At 36.9% G+C, this 23,810-nt stretch overlaps 1 protein-coding gene across 2 annotated transcripts in view; it reads left to right on the forward strand.

The window, feature by feature from the left end:
- Nucleotides 1-23,810, forward strand: part of XRCC4 (X-ray repair cross complementing 4) — a 183,930-nt gene that overhangs the window by 1,563 nt on the left and 158,557 nt on the right. The window contains exons 1-3 of one of the 2 annotated variants that reach the window (XM_027446191.3): nucleotides 6,706-6,852; nucleotides 14,820-14,969; nucleotides 21,657-21,844. In XM_027446191.3, the coding sequence (XP_027301992.2) occupies nucleotides 14,831-14,969; nucleotides 21,657-21,844 (327 nt within the window). In that variant the 5' untranslated portion in view covers nucleotides 6,706-6,852; nucleotides 14,820-14,830. Of the gene's footprint in view, nucleotides 1-6,705; nucleotides 6,853-14,819; nucleotides 14,970-21,656; nucleotides 21,845-23,810 lie in introns of those variants that run through there. The other variant, XM_038170381.2, reaches the window with a different exon arrangement.

Genomic DNA, 23,810 nt, shown 5'->3' on the forward strand with positions numbered 1-23,810 from the left:
TGTAGAGGTGACTGCAACAGTCAGGTGTTGATTATGGTGTAGTCAGGCATGCTTCGAGGTGGCCAGCTAGCTTTGCCTTGCTCAGTGGTTCTCTTTGCAAATGTTACATCAAAATTATCAAAAGGATTACGTTATCTACTTTGATAGTTTCCTACAACTCACATATGAACTCCGTTACAGATTTTTGTAAAAATGCTTTTTATTTACCTTAACAATTTCATTTTCAAGTGAAGATTCCAACAGTCTGAGCTATTTGAAGATTTTCCATTGATTGCGTGCTTTCAGCTGCATATTTTGCTCTTGTGTGAAAAATTACATTTGATCATTAATGATCTACTAGTGGGAGCCTTGCTGATATCATCTGAAGGATAGTGTATCAGCATGGCAGTGTCTTTTGGGATGCAGCTGTAGCGCATATAGGGTATTGGCTGAAATGTAGGGTACAATTTCTAATGTCTGTTCTCCAGTTCTCCTTGTATCTTTTCTACTGATCAATGTATTTTCATGGAAAACCAACTACAAGTGGCTGAGATGGCAGGGTTGATGCTGTGTACAGGAATTGACTGGATATATATTCTTGTCTACTGAAACCTCAAAATGAATCAGAAGTTTAAACAACTATATTGATCTAACAATACCCAAATAGGTAAATAAAGCCATGCAATTAATACTTGTTTTCTGTTGTTTTGTTTTTTTGAAGGAGGTTTAAAGGTGTTGGTCATGCCTCTTAAGAAATATTCTGGTAGTGTGATTTGTCAGTGAAGAGATTGTCTGCTGTTCAGCTGAGTGTTTAATCAACTGGACGTACTAAGGAATTAGTGTGTATTTTGAAACATAAAAAAGGTGGCTTCATAAATTAGGCTTGTGGGTTGTCTTCAAATGCAGGCTGAAATCTAACTAAACAACACCAACGTGCACGTGGGAGGCTGGGTTTTTAGCGTCTCTTGTTTTAGTTTTCATATGAAGTAGGAGGATGGAAGGTAGTTTAAAAAATATCACAAGCAGCTGACTGGCAAGACAAGTACATTTGTGTAAACAAGTTTATGTACATAACAAATGTGCACATGTATATAAAAAAATTGCAAATAAAATAGATGCCTTTTTTTTTTCCCCTGGTATGTGCTAGTTTAAATGTATTGATAAAAGCTGGTAATGCTCTTTTTTAGGTTTTACATATGTCTAATTCTGTTGTTCATGGTGTCTCCAAATACAAGCATGAACACATAAAACCTTATTTGCCTAGTCACAACAGCTATTAATTTGTTTAGCTTTCCCACTGAAATAAGGAGGCAGAGAAATGCAAGGGATGTGCATTATTCAGGCAAATGTAGTGAAAACACACTGCACACTGGCAAGGGCACTGGAACATGGAACACTGGAACGTGGAACTGGAACATTGTCCACTGATACCATTTAGCAAAACAAAACAAACAACAACAACAACAAAAAAAAAAAAAACACAAAACATACAGCTCCTATTTCTCTACTTTTCCCACATTTCACTGTTGCCTTGCAAAGGTGCATGCTGTATGCTCTGGCATGAATTGCCGTCTTCCATCAGTATGATGGAATTCTGTGAATTGTGTAGGCTGTTGTATCACAGGAGCTGGCCAGAACCTCAAACAATTGTGAGGAAAGACAATGCCAGTGGTTATGCTGTACTTCATGTGGGTTAAGTGGATGCTGCGTTTATACTCTGGGATGTGTTCAGTTGGATGGGAAGGTAGTGCCTATGTGAGCCCCGTTGAAGAGGGGAAGCATTTGCCTTTTACTTTCTATACCCAACATTTTTGTCTGCTGTCACATAGAGTTTTAGAATGATTGGTTACATGAGGTGGTGGCATTAGAGGCACATGAGGACATTGAAATTTCCAAAAATGCATTATCACTTGCATTCTGTTGATTTCAAACGCTTACCTGGACTAAAACCAGAATATTTGCTTTGTTGTATATATCCCATAAAACAAAGCTTTTGCATTATGTATTATTTACAAAGAAAAAAAAAAGGTAGTTGCATACAACTGATGGACTAGCGTCAGGGTTACTGTGCAACTTAGCAAGGCACTGCAGCTTGGTTAGCAAACTGGTGTTGTGGCATTGCACAGTTATGCTGCACCTCTGGCAGAGGTACCTTAGCCCCCCACTGGATATAGACAATCCCAGTGTTACTGCTGCTGGTGTTTTGTCTTGCTAGAAAGTTCTCGGGAATGCTAGATAGCTTCTGGTGGTCTGTTTTGACTGGTAGACTTCCATTTTAGTGTGGCAAGATCATTTGAAATGGTGCATGGCTTCCCAGCATCGTGTGATACGTACTCATCTGTGTGCATTGAACCTCCCGGGGTCACTTACTGTTTGGTCCCAATGCCTGTTTCTGATGTGCTTTTTAATCTTTCGGTGTCTCCTCTTGTGGTTGAGAAACTTTAATCCTTATCTCTTGTTGCCTAGTGGAGAAGGTGGGCATTTATAGCTCAGGAACCCCAAATGAAAAAGCACCACGTGCCCTTAAAGAGTAGGTGGAGTCACAAGGAGTTTAGAGTGAGATTTGCAAGGTCTCAAACCAAGGTTATTTGTCATTAAGGTTAATAGGATGCAGCTGTGATTTCTTCACTGTTATATCTGGTAAAGCAGTTAGTATTCCTTGCTTCTAGTACAGGGAAAATGTTAACATAATGTGCATTCACATTAAATTATGGTCTAGGCTAGCATCACTAAGTGAAAAAGTTAGAATACAATTTAGAAAGTTACTCTAAAATACTATTTCTAAACACTAAATTAAAATTTCTGCAACAAAAATAGGGCTTGTCTTACTATTCTTCTGTGGTCCATCCACTGACCTGAGCTGCACCCCGTTTCCTAGGTTCAGAAATGGCATCCTTCACCTCCTCCAGGTTGTCATCAGGGTGTCTTTGTGAGCATTAGTCTTAGGGTGCTAGCCCTACCTCCTGTTAATGAGGCGGAAAGAGGAGAGGTGGTGGAGGCCCCTGTGAATGTGAAAGTTATTAGTATGGACATTGGTATCAGTGTAGTAATGAAGGACTGGTGTCCTCTGAAGTCGAGATAAAATTTAGAAGAGAACTACTAAGCAAATTGCTGCCGTTTGCTAATCTAAGTGTCAAATCTGATTGACTTAAATGGCATATTTTACAGGAAAAGTTCCAAGTTGAAAAAATATTTTCATTATATGTGTGCCTAGCCAAGGACCTCTGGTGTTCCTCTCTCTTGAGACATACTAGTAATGCCATAAAAGATTATTTAATTAAGTACCACCAAATTTACAGAGTCTGGAAAATTATTGGAATAATAAGAACCATTCTACATCTGCTTTGCAAACTTTTAGGTGAGTTTTCAGGCTGGCCTTGTGGGTAGGGGTGTCCTCCAACAGAGCAGACAGATAGAGCAGAGATTGTAAAATAAGTTTTTTTAAAAAAAAAAAAAAAAAAAAAGGAGAGACTAATCTTATGTGATTTTAAGAGTGCAGAGACTGAGAACATTTGTGTTCTTGATCTAGAGATCAGCCAAATTACTTGCTATCTTGGGATGGAAAAATTAATGCCATTAGAGGAAGAGTGAGGCTATATATCCTATCACAAGCTGCATTTGTTTTTACAGATGAGTCAAATGATTATGAAAGGGATTGTTTGTTTGCAGGTCTACAAAAGGATCTTAGAGGCCACCCTTTTCAGCACAGTAGCTGGACAGGAAAGAGCGACCATGGGGCTTTCCAAATGCAGTCAGCTGTGTCAAGCTGATGGTGGAAACTTCACAAAAACCTCAGGAGAGATTTGTGTTGACTGAGCAAATGAGGGAAGCTTAGATAGTAGTTGGAGGCAGCCAACTGTATTGTGTGGGCTTACATTAAATTTCACCAGCTGTGAAACCTAATGCTGGAATTAAGTCAGAGTACAGCACACAGTGGCCATAGGCATCACAGAGGTTGGACTGAAATGTTAATTTCAGTAGAAGGTAGACATTGGTATGGTAGAGGATATTTTTTTTTTATTTATTTTATTTTTTATTCTTTTGAAATAGACAAGGAGCTAGCAAGCCTGTGTGTGTCATGGCAATAGGTACTACTTGATGTACCTGTCATAGCTTCCTGAAGCCACTATCAGAAGTTTTTTTCCTCCTGACTTAATCAGGGAAGTATATAGCTGAAAATGGTGCTTTGCAATTTACAGTCATTCTTGTCTGTGCTAGGAATTTGTTTTATTAACTTTAACTGTCCTAAAAATAGATGTGTTTTCTCTTCTTGGAGGGATTTTTTAGTATGTTCTCTAAATTCAATGTTTTGCATTGTCAAGTACCAAAGTAGTATGAACAACTGTATGAAAGGGGAGAAAATACAGTGGAGATACTGTATCTTAAAATGTACTGAAACAATCTGTTGCGGTTGTCAAGAATTAACTTTTCTGTTCAAAGGGCTGGGTTTTCATGATAGTGTAAGGACATGAATTTAGATATGTTGTATTTTTTCACTGTTTCATTTAGGATACTGCTGTGCCATAGCAGTCCTGTTTACCTTTTGCAGTTGGAAACCAGGAAGCCCAGCAATGGAAGATGAAGTGTGACCCGATGTGCAGTATTTGTATTTTCTGCTTCAATTTTTATTCCCAGTAACTTCTGTCATCATTCTATAAATTCGTTTAATTTTTATGGGAATGCAGTACTTATTGTCATAAAACATCAGTTTTGGATCCTAGACACTGATGAACCACATTTGTTTCGTAATAATTTACATATTAAAACCTCAAAACTGTATTTACCTGGTGGAATATCAAAGCGCTTTTGTGCTGTATTTTCTTAGTAGGTACCTAAGTGTTCAAGTCCCAGTAGCATTTTTCCACTGGTGTGCCCCTGCTGTGTCCTCATATTAGTCTGCAAATTCTTTTTAACTCCAGTGCAAGCTGCTGTTCTGTAGTAGTTGTGAAGGGAAACTAATATTGAAGAGCTGTCTTCCTTAAGTAGACCCCCTGCGTGGCATCAAGTGTTTTGGGTTTAATTTTTAGAGATTTTTTTTTTTTGCCTGCCCAATGTTAAGTAAAAAGACCTCACCATATGAAACTGTCAAGAAAACTACCTAGATAGACAATGAGTAGATATCTCCTAAAAAGCTTCATATTTTAATTCATAGGACTTTTCGCTGACTCTTGTTGTGAAATTCTTTGTGTCTTTGTTCCTTTCTAAATGCAGTTTGTAGATTTAGTGATGACAGAATATGTGCTAATAGGTCTGAGTGATTTTTTTTTTTTCTTTTTTAGGTCAGAGTCAATGGCCACTGAATTTGCTGTCAGTTTAGTGGAGGTGTCTTTATTTATTTTTAATTTAAAGAAAGCTGCTCATTAGCTCAGACTTCCGAGGTTACAGGACTTGTACACTGGACACCTTCCTTGCTAATATACTGTCCTTTCAGTTCTTAGTAGGGATTGGCATTTCCCTCCTGTTTTGGTTTGTTCAATGTGCGTCATCACAAGACCTAACCTAACCAGGTGCCATGATTTTCTGTGTTTCTTTACCGCTTTTGAAGGTGCTGTATGGTGGGGGACGGTGTCTGATGCATTACCCATGTGTTAAATCTCATGAACTGGCATTCAAAGCAGATTAAAGAACCGAAGGTGAACCTGTGCCCATCTGTGGAACCAGCTGAAGTTAACGTTCCATATGGATTGATGTCTCTTTGCCTCGACTGATTGCTTAACCTAATCTGTCACAAAAGGCATTCATTTTCAATGCAAAGGAATTACTATGGCTGAACAAAGAGACGCAGAATTGAAATTTAAGTGCATTGAAAGTTCACTGAAAATGTCTTGTGAATTATTTTTATGCGGGGGCCACACGAAGAAAAATGAATTACAATGTTTAAATTAATAAACTGAAGTGGTGTGAGCTCTTTGTTTTCAAGGAGATCAATGTTGCCTATTCCAGTTGATAAATAGAAAATGGAAAGAAAAACATAATAAAGCTCCTGTTAAGTGAAGACAGGGTAACACAGGAATTTTCTTCAAAGAGAATGCCTTAGGAAAGTGTTTAGCAAGATAAAGCAATTTGGAGTCTAGGCCTATTTTTTATTACTAATGTGACAGGGACGTGAAATTAAAATAATCCATCTCTTTGGAAAGTCTTGGGTGTAGAGCTGGGGGGCGAGGAGTATATGTAAGCCTTCATATTTATACCTGAAGTGGCTACATTTGGCCAAACTTGTTTTTCTTGGTTCCTGGCTCAATTTTTCCAAGCTCTTCAGAAAGCCCACTCAGATATAGGAATATATGTATCAATATGTGGCTGATGCTGATCTCTTTGCTTCATTTATCCTTGAGTGAGATTTGTTATGCCTGCCTGTGGAGAAGTTGTGGATTCAACAGGACTGAATTAATATAACATTATTTCAAATTAAAAATTAAAATAAAATTGTAAGACCATTTAATGATACCAAGTCAAAGATTTACAGAAACACATCAGACTGAGTAAGATCGTAATAGAATGTGTATCTGGGGACAGAAAACAAAGTGTGTAGGACAGATTTGTTTGCTGTGTTGAATATCCTGATAATTATTAATCCAAGAGAAGGTAGTGTTTTGGGAAACAGATGATACCTTAACCAGTCTACCAGGGTATCCAAACATACATCAAAAAGGCACATGTATCTGAGTTTTTTTGGATAGGTGAAGGGTGGATTAAACATGCTTGTCTCTTTTTTTTTTTTCCCTTCAGCTTCAGTGTTCTCAAATGGATAATACTAAGTTACGGAAAACTGCAGAGATAGTTTTGGAAATTGACTAAGATGCCAGGAATTCCTGGCTCTCTGCTGTTGCTGATCATATACTGTATTGCCAGCAGGCTGAAGAGTTGTGTATTGTAAGCATGTACAGATTTTTTTTCCTTTTTCTATTTTTATCTTCAAAATGTAAAGTTCGTAATGCTTGCTGTTCAGATTGTGAGGGAATTGTTACACATATTTAATTTATTTTATTTTTTTTTTGAGAAAGCAAACTTTCTTTCTTAATAAATTGTGATCCCTTGAAAACTGTAACCTTAGGCTAAATAGGTATGGTGTCATGCCACCATTGGCTATAGCAGGGCCTCAGAGAGCCAGCATGACCTTCTGCCAAGCTAAGAGTCATGAAATATTTTTTTAAGTTGCATCTCCCAGAGGCAGCAGAGGTGGGGAGTCTGGGTCTCTTGGGCATGCCTGCTGACTCTCCATCCTACCTGAATCTGGTCTGGTCTTGTTCTTTGATCCCTGCTCAGTTCTGCACATGCTCTTCAGTAACTTAGTACTAAAATTAACTTTTTCACTGGTAAAGTTTTCAATTGTGTGATTAAATTTTATTATCATCATCATATGTGTTTTTTTTTTTTTTTTTTTTTTTTTTTTTTTTTTTTAATTTATGTGATATCTTGGTAACATTCAGTCAGTATATACTGATTTATTTAAAGAAACTAGGATTTTTCAGATATGAGTTTTGGAAAGTTAGAATTTGACAGTGTGCAAGCCGTCAAACCATTCCAAGCACAGGGTTTGGAAGAATTCCTGGAGAAGTGTGAAAAAGAAAGGTTTGTTCTTTTTGGAAATAGATCAAGTTACTCCATTATTTGCTAGTACATACTGGTATAGTTTCCCACATGGGTATTTATTTTAATATATTAAGGCCTTTTTTTAAACCTTGTAGCTTAGACTGCCTCCTAATGCAGATGCTTACAAGTGAGCTTGGCAAGCCTGGAAGCCTGGAGTTGGTAGTGGGTTAGTCATGAGACTTCAAGGGGATGAAAGACACCAGGGTGGGCTTTGCCTCCAGGCTACAATTAAGATCAAAGCTTGTTAGTAAGATTCCTACTATAAAGGTTGTTGACTGTCTGCTTCCTTCTGTTTCTCCTCATTTTTCAACTGGTGACTGTAGTAAATAAGTCTGACAAGGGTTGTTCCTTATCGTAGATTCCAGATCTTTTGTGGCAAATCTTGCATATCCTATTGGCCTATGGAGTCTGACAAGCTAAAAAGCTGTTTTTTGTAGGTTTTTTTTTTTTTTGACAGTTGTACAATGAGTATGTGCATGTTTCCAATACTTCTGTGGCTGCCACAGAACAGTGGGAAACAAGCAGTGCAAATGTTTGCCATGTGAGTTCTGCTTCTGCAGTTGGGTCCTTTGAGGACCAAATACTGATAGCAGCTTTCTTGAAGTCAGTCTCTTGATCAAATGTCATGTAGCACTGCATTTTTAAGATGGGCCATTAACCCGTCTTCCTGAAGTTATTAAGTCATTCAGTTTCTTCTTTATATCCCGTGCCAATTTTTCATTCATTTCTTTTGTCCACAAGACAAAGATACATTATTGACAAAATTGTGAACCTTGTGTAACCATGTTAAACAACGGAACAACTAGAAACAATTTGTGTTACATGTCATGTGAAAGTATGTTAGGCCGCTAAAATTCATTAGAAAAAGAGCTCTTTCAAAATTTTTATCTTCTTTGGTCTACAAAGGTATCTTTAAGTTGCAGCTGCAACTTAATTACTGAACCTTTCTGCAGTGTCAAACAAATATTATGGCCAGGAGAACGGGAGTCTCATTGTGAGACACGATAGGAAGTTTGCCATATTCTTTTTTTTTATGCTTCTTGGCCCAGACACGTTCCTCTGAAAAAAGAGGAAGTCCTTATTAGGTGGATAGTAGATCTTAGATTAACTAAGGTTTTTGTCAGATATTTTAATACTCTTCCTCTTAAAGCATTGGAGCTAATGGAATTTTAAATTAACATGAGAGAAAATCAACTTGTCTGTATTTATGAATATTTCTAGAGACATATTTCATACATTATCTTATTGCCTTCGGCTAGGAAATGTGGTAATAACTAGGTTTAGTCTTTAAAGGTAATCTGAGTGTTGTTTTTTTCTTTTTTTTTTTTTTTTCCCTGACTGCTCTAAATCTCAACTAATCCACTTATAAATACAGACAATGTTTCGTGAATAGTACCTGTTCTCTGACTAGGTTAACCATGCACTTTCTCCTGATTATTCCATTCAGATTTGTAGTGTGTGTTGTGGTCAAGCCAATGGAAGAAGGGATCGAATTATAGACTTAATAGCAGTGTGCTGTTTGTGCTGGTCTTCTATTCTGAAGTCAGGGTAAATAGCACCCTATTTTTCTCAACAAGAAAGCACTTAAGTTAATTGCTCCATTAGAAAGATATAGTAGCGCTTTCTGATCTGTAGTAGCCTTCCATGCATAGCTGCTAAAGTTTGAAACACCTGCAGCCGAAGCAATTTGAAGAAAAGCCATTAGTCTGCATGGAGGAAAAATAAAGTGCTGAAGTTCAAAATATTATCAATGATGCTGTGTTGGAGCAGCCTAAAAGATTTGGCTTTCAGTCTATGCCTAGTGCTATCCAAAACAACATATAAAATTCTTTGTAAACCAATTTTAAAAGTGTCTTGTTTATTCAGATGCAACTGTGTACTCTGTTTGTTCGAAGAGTAGGCTCCAGTCAATTGCAAACCAGCCAACAGCTGATTTCTCCTTAGAAAGAAACATTGACTAATATAGATCATTGGAAGCCAAAGACCGAAGGGACAAAGTGCTAAAGATAAACAGCTCAATCCTCAACTGTTCGAAGGCCTCAATAAAGCCTCTGATTTACTAATTTGGGGTGGTACTCTGCTGTTCCCACCTGCAAGCTTGCCTCAGATCCTTGGCTCTGACATGGTGAGGTGCTGATATGTAGTGTGACCTACTGTGCCCTTAAGGAGGAAAATACTGGCTTTCTTATGGCCCTAATCAATCAGTTTCTCTGAAGCTTTTCTTTATAGTAATCAAGGGAGGAAAGAAGTACTGACTGCTCTCATTTTACTGAGACATTGAATTGGAAAGAGCCTACACAGACAGTACTGCTGAATCTTGAAAGGCACTCCAAGGTACTTCTCTGTTCTAATTGACTCCTAGGTGCTTTTTAGAGTGCTATTATGTGCACCTGAATTTAAGTTGATGGATAGCTATAAAAGTAGTCTGTTTTTTATTCAATGGCTTTTGATAAGCTTCGCTAGCGACTGGAGTGTTGAACAGTGAGAGTGCCAAAATTTAGGTGACTCTTTTAACAGGTTTGAGCATTAAAACAATTTGTATCTATGTCCCTACCTTTCCTGGCAAAGATGTGAAAGTGAAACCTGAGAGTTTCAGTTCTCCCTCATCCATCTTGGTATTTTGGCTGTCTGTCATACTGAAAAATATCACTTGGTAGAGGTGTTGGTAAAGTCTGAAAAAGCAGTAGCAGTTTCTGCAAGCTTGTGTGACCAGCTTCTGTGGAAGGCCGGATCCCAGGTTGGGGTGGATTTGTCAGACCCCTTCGTCAGTACATCTGCAGTTACTGTGTCCTGGATGAGTGTCTGGCCCAGAGCATCTCAAACAGCTGTGATATGTTTTGTCGTGTTTATTCTCCAGTTGTATGTGTAGTACATTTGAGACAATAGACACAACAGAGGAATATTTTGGCATTCCTTTAAAAATAATAATAAAAAAAAACGACTCATAGTGTTTTTACTGGGACTGAATTTTCAATGTATAAAGGTAAATTCTTAGGTAAGCACATGTCGGACAGTCTCTTTGAATTTTGCATGTGTAGTGGTTAGGACAATGAATTATCGTATTAAATAACTTTTTAAAAAACATATCTATATATCACTTTGAAATTACTTTTAGTCTTCAATTATTTCTACAGTCTAAGTTTAGGGTTTGGAAGATAATGTCTACAGTAACAATGGGAGACATCACCTGGTTCAGCCTTGATACTATAGTAGCCTCCAGTTTGTGTATATACAACATCTTCTTCCATCTTCTTCTCCATTGTTGGACAAAACAAAGGTAGACTTAGAGTTCTCAAAGGTGTACTTTCTTTTGCATTCCTTGAGGGTGCTGATTGGCAGCCAAATGTGTACAACATGGTTAACATTTTTATTTATTTATTTATTTATTTATTTACTATTAATTTGGGGTCGGGGAATAGAAGAATCCTCTTCATCAAGTCTGCTCGTCTTGTGCCCCTCAGCATTCACCCCAAGGGACACTCTGGTACAGAAATTCCAGCAGGGACACGGGCACCCTTTACAAACAAGTCCTTGATCTGTGAAGAGTCGCGTGTACTTGACGTATTGAAAGCTGACATGGTGATGAGAAAATATAGTCAGAGGGCAGGTGAAGATGGGAGGGAGATGTCTTAGAAAGAGGGTATTTTAATTTACTTCAGTTCCTGATGTATAGAGTGATATATCTCTCTAAAAGGCATTCAACAAGATGTCTTATGAATCCCATGAATATGTGGTTGACTTCAGGGATCCAAGAAGGATTTCCTACTTCCTTCTCCTGCCACGCTTATTTCAGTAATACACTACTGTACTTTTGTTACTCAGCGTTGCCTTTAGGGTGAGTGAAATGCATGCTTTCAGCTTGTAGTAAGTGAATAAGGAAGGTGCTTTAATTTCCTTTCCACCTCTTTTTTCTTTTTTTTTCCTTTCATTAGTAGTAGTTTCTCACTCCTAGTTGGTTAGATAAGTCCTTACCTATATTTTGCTCACACTTTAGCTGTTTGTGGTTTATTGGTTTACTGCACACCATACACTATGGAGGAGTTATGTTCTTAGGATATTTGGGGAAGAGTTTTTTTTCTTTGCTTTTTTTTTTTTTTTACAAACGATTTTTCAAAAATAGGTAGTAAGGTACAGTATTTTTGCTCACAGTGATGTCTGTGTGTGCCATGCTGGTCAGACTAATGTTTATGAACAACCAGAGTAAACTGCCAAGAAATCCTTGAGCTTCTGGTGGTGGGTTTGGAGAGTAGAGTGCTTGGAGATCACAAACAAGACAGAGCTCTGCTTTGTAAGGCAGCCTCTAACCATAGCCAATATGCATCTGGGAAGGTTGGCACAATGGAGGAGATGAAAGCTGGGAGGAAAGGGTAGTATTATTGTTTTATGCTCCCTTGTCAACTCTACTTTGCACTTTGTTATAAAATGCAGAGCGTTCTTCTGCACTGCATCTCCTCAGGACGTTGGTTTTTATTTAAGTAGTGTTGCACCACAGGTAGAGAAATAATGTGGAAGCTTTCTCAGTTCTGCTAATGTGCTTATCCCTTACTCTGGTAACGACTCTCTTAAGAATGATATCTAACAAAGATCTTAATTTCTAGCTGTTCCACACTGCTCATATGAAATACTAGCATGTAAAGATGGATGCGTGGGAAGCATACGATTATGATATCATATGGGTTTTGTTTCAGGCCTTGGAGACCTTGTTAGAGCATCTTCTAAAACAACAAAAATTCTTTTTAATGAGCAACTCTTCACTTTTCCTCACTGAGGACTGGCACTTCATTCTCTTTATCATCATATAAATAGCAAATCCATCTCTCTTTGCTTTCTGTTACAGCTTACATTAAAGGGGAAAAAAAAAAGCCTCTGGTGCAGGTGGTTTTCACTGAATGCTGCTCTGCTTTGTGATAAGAATCAAATGCAACAAACAAAACTCCCCGTTAAGCTATATATTTACATTAGTAAGTTGTGTGTTTTCTCTCTGGGTTGCATGCAACTGTTTCACAGCATTTAATTAACAAGTAATTCAAGTCTTTTTATAAGGAGTGTCTTTTGGAGAGGGATTTTTATCAAAATATTTTATATGAGGCTCAGTATCATTCCAGAACAAGGAAAAAAAGGAAAGAGAATCTGGTGGGCAAAGGAAAATACATGTCTATATGCTTAAATATACTACACACCTTACTTGTGCTTCATGTCGTGTATTCTTTATTGACGCATACTCAGGCAATTGGTGCACTACAAATCTTTAAAATTACTTTCATTCCATAAACAGTAATTCAAAAGACCTCGTTCCAGGCCTCTGTGCCCCAAATATACCATTTTCTGTTCTTGTTTACAGCTGCACAGATGTACTGTACACTTTCAGAAATGACCGGTGTTCAAATATATATTTTTTTGGACTTAAAAGCAATATTGAAAAATTAAGTAACCCTTTAGTTTCTGGCACACTTTCTGTGAATACAAACTCTGAGTGTAGCATCTATAGTAGTATGAATGCTGCTGTTTTATGGACGTAAAGTCATCCCTCTTGCTGTTGTTGGAGAGGGTTTATGCTGCTTAGCTATATATGTACATGATTTATCTCCTACTCCTACTTTGTCTTTTTAATTCTAAAGTCTTTTGAAATACATTCTAAACTGAAGTTAAACTTAAGTTTTAAGCTGAAAAATGAAGTTAGCTCTTTGTTAAATTAATTATGAAAATGTAATGTGTAGTCCATAGTGCTAGAAATACCTAGTGACTTGTTTAACCAAAATTCAGCCTGCAATTTACAGCAGACACTTTACCTGATGATTCTTTGATTATTTAGAAATGTGATTTGTTAGTCTAAATTGACCTGTACTGTGATATTAGCCATCAGAAGTAGCTAATTTTTTATTGCATTAACCTTGTTGATATTTATAGTAAACGTTTATTGTTACAATATAGTAGTTATCTTAACTGCTAATGCAGCTTTATGCTTGAAAAACAACTCATAGATTCATGTATTTTGCAGCTTTTGAATTCTGTGCACCATCTGGACAAGAGAAAGGCATTTCTTAAATGTAACTGAACAGAGGTCAGATACTGCAGGCAACTCAGTTAAAACTGATCCTCCTGACGTGAAAATACCAACTTTTTGGGAGGCTAGTGGTAGTTCATTCTGCATCTTGCATCTAGATTTGCTTCAATATCTGTAAGCCAGGAGCTCCTCACTGCTTGAAGAAAAGTGTCCCCTCAGGGCCTGAACTGAGGCTGATCTTGATTACTTACTGCTACACGTCAGATGGAAAACTAGATAGAGCTTTTAATACCGTACACCTGCCTGAGCAGGTGTACTCATTGCATGTGGTTTAAATGCCTCAGTTACATTTTTCTTACTCTTATCAATACATGCTTTTGTGTGTGTGCATAAGCACATACTTTTTCATTTACTTCCTTTTTTTTTTTTTTTTTTTTTAGGAAAAAAAAAAAGCACCATACAATTTAATAGCCCCAAAAAAACTCTTCAAGTACTGGACAGCATGAAGCATTCTCAATGAAAATATTATGAGTCAACTTTAACTTTAGAATTGGCTGTTTCTTCATTATTCTGTGGAGCAAATCGCCCAATGCAGTTATAAAGACCTTGAGTACCATGGCATTCATTATTGTTAGACTGGGATATATATAAATAGATGTCATTCTTTGGAAGGTTTTATGTCAGCTGCAGGTTGTGCAGTTGCTTTGATATTGAGCAAAAAATTAAAAAAAATAGCATCATAAACTTGTTTCTCTGCAGCATTTGTTTTTGAATATAATTTCTTTGGTTGTTGCTGGCATTTCCTGCAGTAGATGTTTTGCAGCAGAGCTGAGTAGCATTCTTGCAAGTAACAGTCTTTCACCTGCATCGTGATAGTTTTTAATTATATTCCATGTGCTGTGTGTTGGGTGATAGTAAACAGTGAGGTAACGTGAGGAAGCGCTTGTGTATGACAGCTTTACATTCCCCAGCTTTCTGACTGACACGCGGTTTCACAATTGGGGACTATTCAGATATATTTGATTGTTGGCACTGCTATTTACATCTTAATTATTATAATCCAGTTTTCTATTTGGAAATATAATCTTATCTAAAAAACTGAATTTGTGTAGGAAAGTGAAATGCCATTCTAAGAATGCTTGTAAGTCTACCTTTCTTTTTCTTCAAAGCTGGTTACATAAAACTGCTAAGCATCTCTGAAAATGTTAATGATTATAACAAGATTATTTTGTTTCCACAACAGGTGACTGGGAAATGGAGAAAACTTTGAACAGAATTCATCCAGTTTCTGATCCAGAAGCAGTGTATTTTCTACAAGTATCATGGGAAAAAGATTTAGGCGCCGGCTTTGGTATAACACTCACTGATGGTGAATGTGCATGGACTGGGACAGGTAATAATGGAAAGAAAAAAGTGTTTTAAATTGTTGCTGTTCTTCATTACTATTTTTAAGTAGTTTTTAGACTGTGACACACAACTTGCAGCAAAAATATTTTATTAATATTACCTATCCTCACTGATGGAGGAGGTAGATTCATGATTTTCTGGGATGTGTTCAGATATCTTCAAAATCTGGAAACTTTGTAGGTCTAAAGTAATAGTAATTCATTAGCATACGGCTATGCAACAGTTTGTTCTTGCTTGATAGTTTTCTTGCTGTGATATTGCAGTACCATATATGTGTTCTTCAGATTCTTGAACAATGGTTAGTGCAAGTAGTGTTTGCAAATTATAATTCATGAAACATTTAATTGAAATTTTTTTTTTTGGTTTGATAAGATATTAATAAGTAAAGGTAGTTGTACTTGGTGCTATTGTGAATTTTTGAGAAAAATAGGGGACAGAATTTTTTTTTTCCCCCCTAGGGATTAATTAATAGAAAAAAAACTAGCCTGTAGCATTTTTTCCCCACACAGAAATCTGGATTATAAAGTGGGTTTCTTCATATATGCATGTTTGTCTCACTCATGTCTTGTGAAAGAAGGAAAGATTTGTGTGTTCCTTTGGATGTCAGACACTTGGTCCAAAGCACTTCTCTCAGCAGCAGAAATGTTTCAGAGGGAGGAGACGATATATCTTACAGTGTAATACAGGCAAAAACATTTGCCTGACTCTTTTTCTAAATTATGAGAACAGATAACTGTGTAGTTCCTTCCTTCCTTTTTGCTGCCCAGAAGTTGTTTCTCCCTGGTACTTACTTAAGCCAAAATTTCAAATAGGGCAGCCATTTTATAGTGTTTTGTCTGTTGTCTTGTGTATTGTAAGAATCTTAATCATTCAGTAGCTTTCTGTCAAATACAACTTTATTTTCTTTATTTTTTCTTTCAAACCTAGGAAACAAGACTAACTTAAAATGTGCGTGTGCATGTATAAAATCTGCTCTTTCACATTCCCTTTCCCATTCAGAACATTCTATAAATAATACATTCTATAAAATAGTGGTTCCTGCATAAGCCAAATATATATATTCAAGTACTGGCTCCCTGTAGCCTGATGTGAAAGTTCTTGGCTTTTTTTTTTTGATTTCACAGTCAGATTGTCAAAGTATGTATTTTCAAAATAATAGAAAATGTGTTAACATTGATAAATATTTAACTGGGTATTCCAGTATTTCTTTTTAAAAGCTTTTGTGGTTGTTCTTGTATCAAGGGAAGTTTTAAAGTTCAAAATAAATACCTTAAAATTTACAAAAAGCTAATTCATAAAATCTGTTATTTTTGTAAGTGAAACCTTGTGTTACTTTAACAGAAAAAAAGTGTAGAAAAAGTATGTACACAGTTCTAATTTCGTAAATTTCCTGCATCTGGCAGAATTGCTGGATGATAGTTTTCCAGAATGGAGGACCAGTGAAAGCAAGATGACCTCATGCTATTAAAGAAAGGAGAAAGAAAAACAGTTTAGCATTAACATTGGGTACTCGTCCAAAGGAGAGGGCTTTTATTTCTTTTGCAAGATTCTGGTCCATTTCTCAGGAATTCATATGAAATTCGTAGTCTTTTTAGTAACTTCATTGGGAATTGAAATTCTTGTGCATCTGCTGCAGAGATCTGTCTCTTCATACTCTCACCATTGCTTTTGATCACTTTTTCTTAGTTATTACATCATGTTTGAGACTGCCTAGATACCAGCTTCAAAATCTGGGAGGAGAAAAAAGCAGTGGTCAGAAAATTCTTGCTGGGGGAAATCCCTTTTGGGTTTCTCATGCTGTGGATTATTTTACTTGGCAACACCTACCTAGGAAGTGAACGAGAGTTGCTGATGGAGTTGTCTTTTATGTTTTTTGTATATTTAATGTGATGATGAAAAGCTTTGGGAGTCTGATTTCAATAACAAAATAAAGTAAAATCTTGAGGGGAGGAGAAGCACACAAATATGCAGTATGATCTAATATATTCACTCGGTATTGTGTTAAAGAACTGCAGATATGTACATTTATAAATTTCATGTTTTTCTGCTAATTTTGTAAGAGAAAGGAATACACAGCATGCAAAAACAATACAGAGGCAAAGAAAGAGGAAAAAAAAATCCTAGTGCTCAATTACAGTGTACTAGTATGTTTTTTGGGGGCTTTCTTGTTTTGTCTAATTTTTCTTAGTGTTAATAGAATTGATCTAGTAAAGTATTTCCATTCTTATGGATTTCCAACTTACTTTTTCTGCCTCTCTTTACCCTCATAATGCAAGGGATACCACGTTTCTGTCTGTGCTATTTCTGCTTTAAGAGAAATATTGATATACTAGTGGCCTTTTCTACCTTAACAATGTCTGGTGTCCTTTAAAAGAAATAAGCTAGCTAATAAGGAGTAGGAAATGATTGGCTGTAGCTTCAGCCAAAAAAAATGTTTTGGTGTTAAATTTCCTGCCTTTCTCTCCCACTCTGCCCTTGCTATTTGTAGTGGATTGATAGCCTTACAAGTTAAATGTGGGCCAACACTGTAGACCCAATTCTTCACTGTCATGTAGGCTTATTTTTTTTACCTGTTAGTAATTGTACTGTATCATTTTTATATGAACATTAAAAAGTGTTGCTTTCAGTTTTGAAACACGAGGTGCAGTAGGCAATTGTAATCTTTTCTAATGGCGTTTCATGCTTAAAATATATTTTTAAAATTTTACAGAATGCTTTCTCTACTTGATCCAGAGAGAGTTTAGACTTGTTCCTGAATTTGAGTATGATTGGCTTGGATTAGAACCAGGTAGGGCAGAACTGATAGCAAGTACAGCGGTGAGGGCAAATTTACTGCTTCAGCTTTGGCTGCCACACATGTATGTGGTGGTACCAAGTCCGGTTCCAAAGTTCCTATCTGTCAGCCGTAATGTGTGAGGATTGATACACAGCTGGTTTTGACTTCACAGTGGCTTGTCTGCAGATCTCTCCATGTTTGCAGTGCTGCATGCTGGCTTCTCTCTTGTTCCTGTCCCCGTATGCCAGCTGCACACATTTGGTGCAGCGGTAGGGAGGCTGTGATGTGGCATTGGAGCTAAACGTTTGCAAAGCAGTGTCTCACAGACCACTTTGTAGGACAAGTACCAGCTGGTAGAATATGTGGCCCTCTATCTTAGCCCCTCTTTCCTCATGAATCAGGAAGGGATTTCACATTAGAAAAAAAGATGGTCGAGTTGCCCATGCTGTGGGGTTTAAAAATAAATAAATAAATATATATATTGTTACCTTTTTTTTCTCTCTTCTGCATCCCCACTACCTTTTCTCTCGTATTCCCTGTCATAAAGCTATTTAACCTTAACTTAGCACAAAGTAAGCTGCAGTCCTGTTCACTGTTTGAATTTATCTTGTTAGACTACAGAAACAAATTTGAAAAATATAATGGTAGAATAAGTAATACCATGGTCTTCAAATGATAGTAAGCTAAATATTGAAATCAGTTATAATTTATTATGTGTCTCAGAGTATTTCAGTGCCCAAAAGATGGTCAGTATTAGGCTGTATACAAAAACATCTATGTATGATTGACTATTACATTTGCTGTAAGAAACAACAAAATATAATTTCTATTTCAGTAAGCGTTATTTTGGGAAGAGCACGTATCTTGAATTTACAGATCTCTAGGGATATACAGTTATAATACACCCCACTGCCTCCTAACCTGTTTTTCCCAACCTCTGATATAAATAGTGCAACTTAAAATGTAATGGTGGGAACATCTTCTCTAATTTAGGAATACTCGTTATGAGGTTAATTTATTTCTGATTTATTCTTAATGCATGTACCCCCGTACTGCTCTTAGTGTATCGTTGGAGATCTGGGAAAATGCCATGTTCAGGCCTTCACTTCATGAGTGTGACAGGTTTGCAATTTTCTCTTTAAAAGAAAAAAGAGGGAGAGAATACTGAGCTTCAGGCATTGTGTGGTACCAGTACATGGGGAACTTTATGGCAAACTTCAGACTGGCATGGCTGTGGCTTACTTCACATCTGACTGTTAAAAAGACTGACTTGCTCATATTTATTGAGCCTAATTCCAATATTTATTTATCTGTCTTTTGTTACAAACAGCTCTGAAGCAGTTCAGCTCCCCCTGCATGCTTTTGCTTTCTAGCTTTTGAAGGGTCTAACACGTTTGAATCTGCTTAGGGAAAACTGCCTAGGGTATAGCTGATTTTGATTCTGGTGCTAATTTATCACTTTAACTGAGTGTATCTCCAGGCTTAGACTTTCCACAGATGGGAGTACTTTGTCCTTGTGTCAGCTGTTTATTTCTTTGCAGTGTTGACATTAGTATGCTGTCTTTTGCTACCTGTGCCTCCTTTTTCCTATAGCTGTTAGCCTGTGTCTTACAGAGTAGTAGACTGGTGCAGTAGTGCCTGACCTGGTAATTAGTAAGGTGGTAGTTCTTTTTTTTTGTGTGCACAAATAGTTGGTGTTTGTGAATAGATGATCTTTCGAATTGGTAATGCTGTAGTATATTATAACATGGTATTTAAAAAAGAAAAAAAAAACTCCTTCCTTGTCTTCCCTACCCCTCTTCCCTCCCATTCCCTGCCCCCCACCCCCCCCAAAAAAAAAAAAAAAGTGGAAAAAAGAAAAGGCCTCAGGGTCTCAGAAGCTGAGGGTGGCCTTTGTTTGCAGTGATTATTAAATGGTGGTGTTCAGCATCCTGAGAGGAGTAAACAGTAAAAGGCAGGCTTGCAACCCTAAAGTTCAGAAAAGCAGACTTTGACCTATTTTAGGATCTCTTTTAAAGAATCCTACGGGATATGACTCTGGAGAGGAGAATGTTTCTACAGGTTTATCTAGTGCTTCTTCTGTCTATGAGCAGCAAAAGGAAAATGAGGGAAAATATCAAGAGCAGTTGTCCTTCAGTTCTGCTCAGCGCTGCGGAGACGTGATGCTGTGACCAGTTTTGGGCTTCCCAGTACAAGAAAAACATTGAACTTACTGAACTGAATCTAGTGAAAGTCCATCAAGATGGCTGAAGGACTAGAGCCTGCGTTAGAGTAGAAATTGAGAGAGCTGGGACTGTGCAGCCTGGAGAAGAAAAGGCTGGGGGATCCTTTGTGTAACAGTACCAGATGGCAAGCAATAAAGATGACAGAGTCAGGTTCCTCTCAGTGTTGTCCAGTGACAACATATGAAGCAATGGGCACAAATCAAAATACCAGGAATTGAAACTTTTCTGCCATAGGGTGGTGACCAAGCACCAGAATAGCTTGCCCAGAGAAGATGAGGAGTGTCAGTCCTTGGAGATACCCAAAATGCAACTGGATAGGGTCCTGAGTAGCTGGTAAAGTCAATCATACATTGAGCAGATTCGACTAGGCAATCTCCGGAGGTCACACCTAACTTCAGCCTCTTTATGATTCTGGAACTAAGTTAAAATTACTGAAGATGCAGAATTAATTAAGAAATCCTGAAGCATTTCAGGATATAACTTCACAGCAAATATTTATGCCTTTACTCCTCTGCTGTACTTTAATGATGGATAGATTTGATAAGTAGTGCTTTCTTTGTAGTATGAGGTTAACTACTATGTCTAGATGAAAACAGAAGAAAAATGAGGCAATTTAAACTGGCTTATTTTTTCTTGAAATGCTGCTCTGTTTCCATCAGGACAGTTTCAGTATACGTGCAGCTTTATGCCTCACTATGAAGTTATTGTCAAAGGCATTTTTATAAAGAAGAAATAATGTTATTAATAGGTTTTTAAGTAGGATGAATTTTTTAAACTGTACTCTGACACAAAGGTTATTTATTCAAATTAACATATGGATTTCTAGAAGTATTGAGGAAATTGTTTGTAGAATGAAATTAAAAGGAAGGAAAATAGCCAAGGACCTAGGTGGTAAAATTAAGAACTGTTTCTTGTTATTCCAATGGAGAGAAGATGAGTCTTGGTAAGCTGCCTTTCCAGTTTAAGGGTTAATGGAAAGAAGATTTAGGAAGAAATGAACACAATCAGAAGCTGATGGGAAAGGCAGTCATGGTTCTTAAGGACAGTATGTCTCTAATTGGACTGTTCTGCAGCAAATTCAAATGTTCTTTTTTTTCAAAAGAATGGAATAACATTTTAATAGACCAAATCTAATAGAAAGTAGAGACACATTCCCTTGCTTGTGTTTAAACAGGATAGATTCCCCTGCCTTTAGGTCTATCTTCCCTTTGTAAATTGACAATTTATTTTGTTTTACGGTTGTGAGTTAAAAATTTGGGAACGTAGATTAAGAATATGTGAGGAGACAGTTGCCTACCTACTGCCTTTCAGGGTTTAGGTTACACACTTTCAAAGAAAACTAAGAGGGTACAATAAATCATAGTTTGAACATTATGCTCTTTTTTTCTATTGTAAGGTTAGTACTATTCTAAATAACTCTAAGCGAAATTGTGGAGTAATGGTAATAAACCATTTTCAGACAGGAAAAAAAAGGCACAGAACTTCTTATGGAAAAAACGGTATTCCTGCTGCATTTTCTTTAGTGAATGGCACATACTGATACATGTCAAGGAAGGAATAGAATAATATTTGTCTGTCCCTTAACGTCTGTGAGCGTGTCTGTGTATGTATATAAACGGATGTATATGCTCACACATGAATATTTATTTCTTAAAAATTTTCTTTGTTATAGTGTCTGAAGCTGAAATTTCTAGAGAGGCTTCTGACATGGAAATGAATAGAGAAAAGTATGTTGAAGAACTGAAGAAAGCATTGATACTTGGAGAAGAATCAGCTGGTAAATACAACTTTGCTATTTCAAGAGATGAAGAAAATGCAGTGTGTCACTTCTCCTATGAGAGAAATCTGAAAGATGGCTCTGTAAGTACAGTTAAATGCTTAAATTATTGTTAAACTATGAGAAGGATCTTCTTGGTACATTTCTATATTTTATTAGGTTCTTTAAAGTCACATAGAAATCTGACACATTTCCGATTGAATAAATATGGTGAGCTTCTCTATGGGTCAAACTGGAAACAAGCATGTAGTTCCTGTCAAAGCCTATCAGCAGGACTATATCTGTGGTACTGCATCTTAAATGCTGTTGAATAAGAGTATTACTTCTCAAACTTAAATAAGTTTTTGAGTGTGTGTGTGTAAGCAGGGTATGACTAGAATTTGACTTCAATTTAGCATTAAACTGGTAAGTTCCATAAGCTGTAACTTTGTTTTTAATTCCTAACTCAGGAAGCAAGCTTCCCTATTCAAATTCTGACCTCCTTTGCTTGTTTCTTTCGCCTTTTTCCCTATACTAAATAGGAACAACAACAAAAAAAAAAAGCTTAAGATTACTTTCAAATGTGAAAACATATTAAAAATAAGTTTTCTATTATTTTAAATATTTTGAAAGCTAATGCTAAAATGATTTCCTGCTTAAAACTACATCAAATCACAACTGGGAATGCAGTTTCAAGTTGGTTTCTTGGCTGCAGAGGAAAGGACTCTTAAAGCATGAAACAAAGTAGTATTGTCTGTATCTGTAGACACCATTAGCTGTTTCATGTTGTGGTTTGGTGCTGAAGCTTTTCTGGGGAAGAAGCTAATATAAGGAAATCCTGCTTGCACCTACTCTATTTTTCTCCAGAATTTAATCTTATGCTGTAACCAAGGTTTGTCACTGCTTCAGTTGTGTTGGGATGGCTGACTTCTCAACCACATCAGTGAAAGAATTTGGGTTTAAGGAGCAATAGCAGTACTCTGGGAAGATCAATACAGTGATCAAGTTCAACCTCAGGGCACAGTTCTGGAATCAGTTTCACCAGCATTGTTATAGGGAAGAAAACTGTGGGCAGAGAATGGAATCAAGGTTGCAGATAGAAAAGAGTAGGAATGATTTAGGCCATGTCTGTCTTTCCGTTGGAAAAAAAAAAAAATCAGCATAGAATTATTCCTGGAAGCAAAGTGTCTAAGGATTATCCTACCTACTTTGTTTACTGCTTCAGACCAATGAGGCATGCCTTACACTTCCTTTGGTTAATTTTGTCTGGTATCAGCTTTTAGGAAACTAAGAGACTGACTTGTAACAAACAAAACAAATGTTATCTGGGATGCTTACATTGAAGTGTTTGTAGAAATGCCTTTTTCTCAAACTTCGAAATTGATGAAGAATTCAGTATGGGAATTAACTTTTTTCTCACTATTTTCAGGCTTGTATTTTACTGTAAATTGAGGGCCATTCATACTACCTAATCTGTAGCTACTCACTTAAGTGCCTCAGAAGCCAACATCAGAGCCTTCACTTTGCTTTGCCAAGTGGAGAAAGAGAGATTTAAGTTGAGTGAAGTTAGGCTTCTTAAAAGGGTGCTTCGTTGTAAGCTCATACAGTTTAGGAAAACTTCAAGCACAATTTGGCTTCTGAGTAAAGTGCCAAAAACTAGGTGATAGAAGTATTTCAATCTATATTATCGCTTTTTCTGTGTATTTACCCAAGGCCTTATAGGCTCTATACCACTTTCTTGACACTTCTTGTGCACACACAGGGCTGAGTACTGTTCACAAAGGGTCTAGGCTCAAGTACTATATTGCAACAGTATTACAAGGTTAGGACCAAATTTTACTTAGAAAATAAGAGCAGTAATTTTAACAATCCTGTTTTTCTTCTCTGTGTCACACATAATATATTCTAAATACCAGACAGATGAAATACATACTATATTTTATTAAGGGAAAATATCTTCATATATGTGGGCCCACCAAATACGTTTCCATCAATTAAGGCTTATGAGAAACTTAATTCATATGAAAACATCTTTATGTCAATTTGGGAAAATAATAATCTGGCCAAAGT

The sequence above is a fragment of the Anas platyrhynchos genome, chromosome Z, assembly GCF_047663525.1.
Source record: "Anas platyrhynchos isolate ZD024472 breed Pekin duck chromosome Z, IASCAAS_PekinDuck_T2T, whole genome shotgun sequence".
Classification (NCBI taxonomy): domain Eukaryota; kingdom Metazoa; phylum Chordata; class Aves; order Anseriformes; family Anatidae; genus Anas; species Anas platyrhynchos.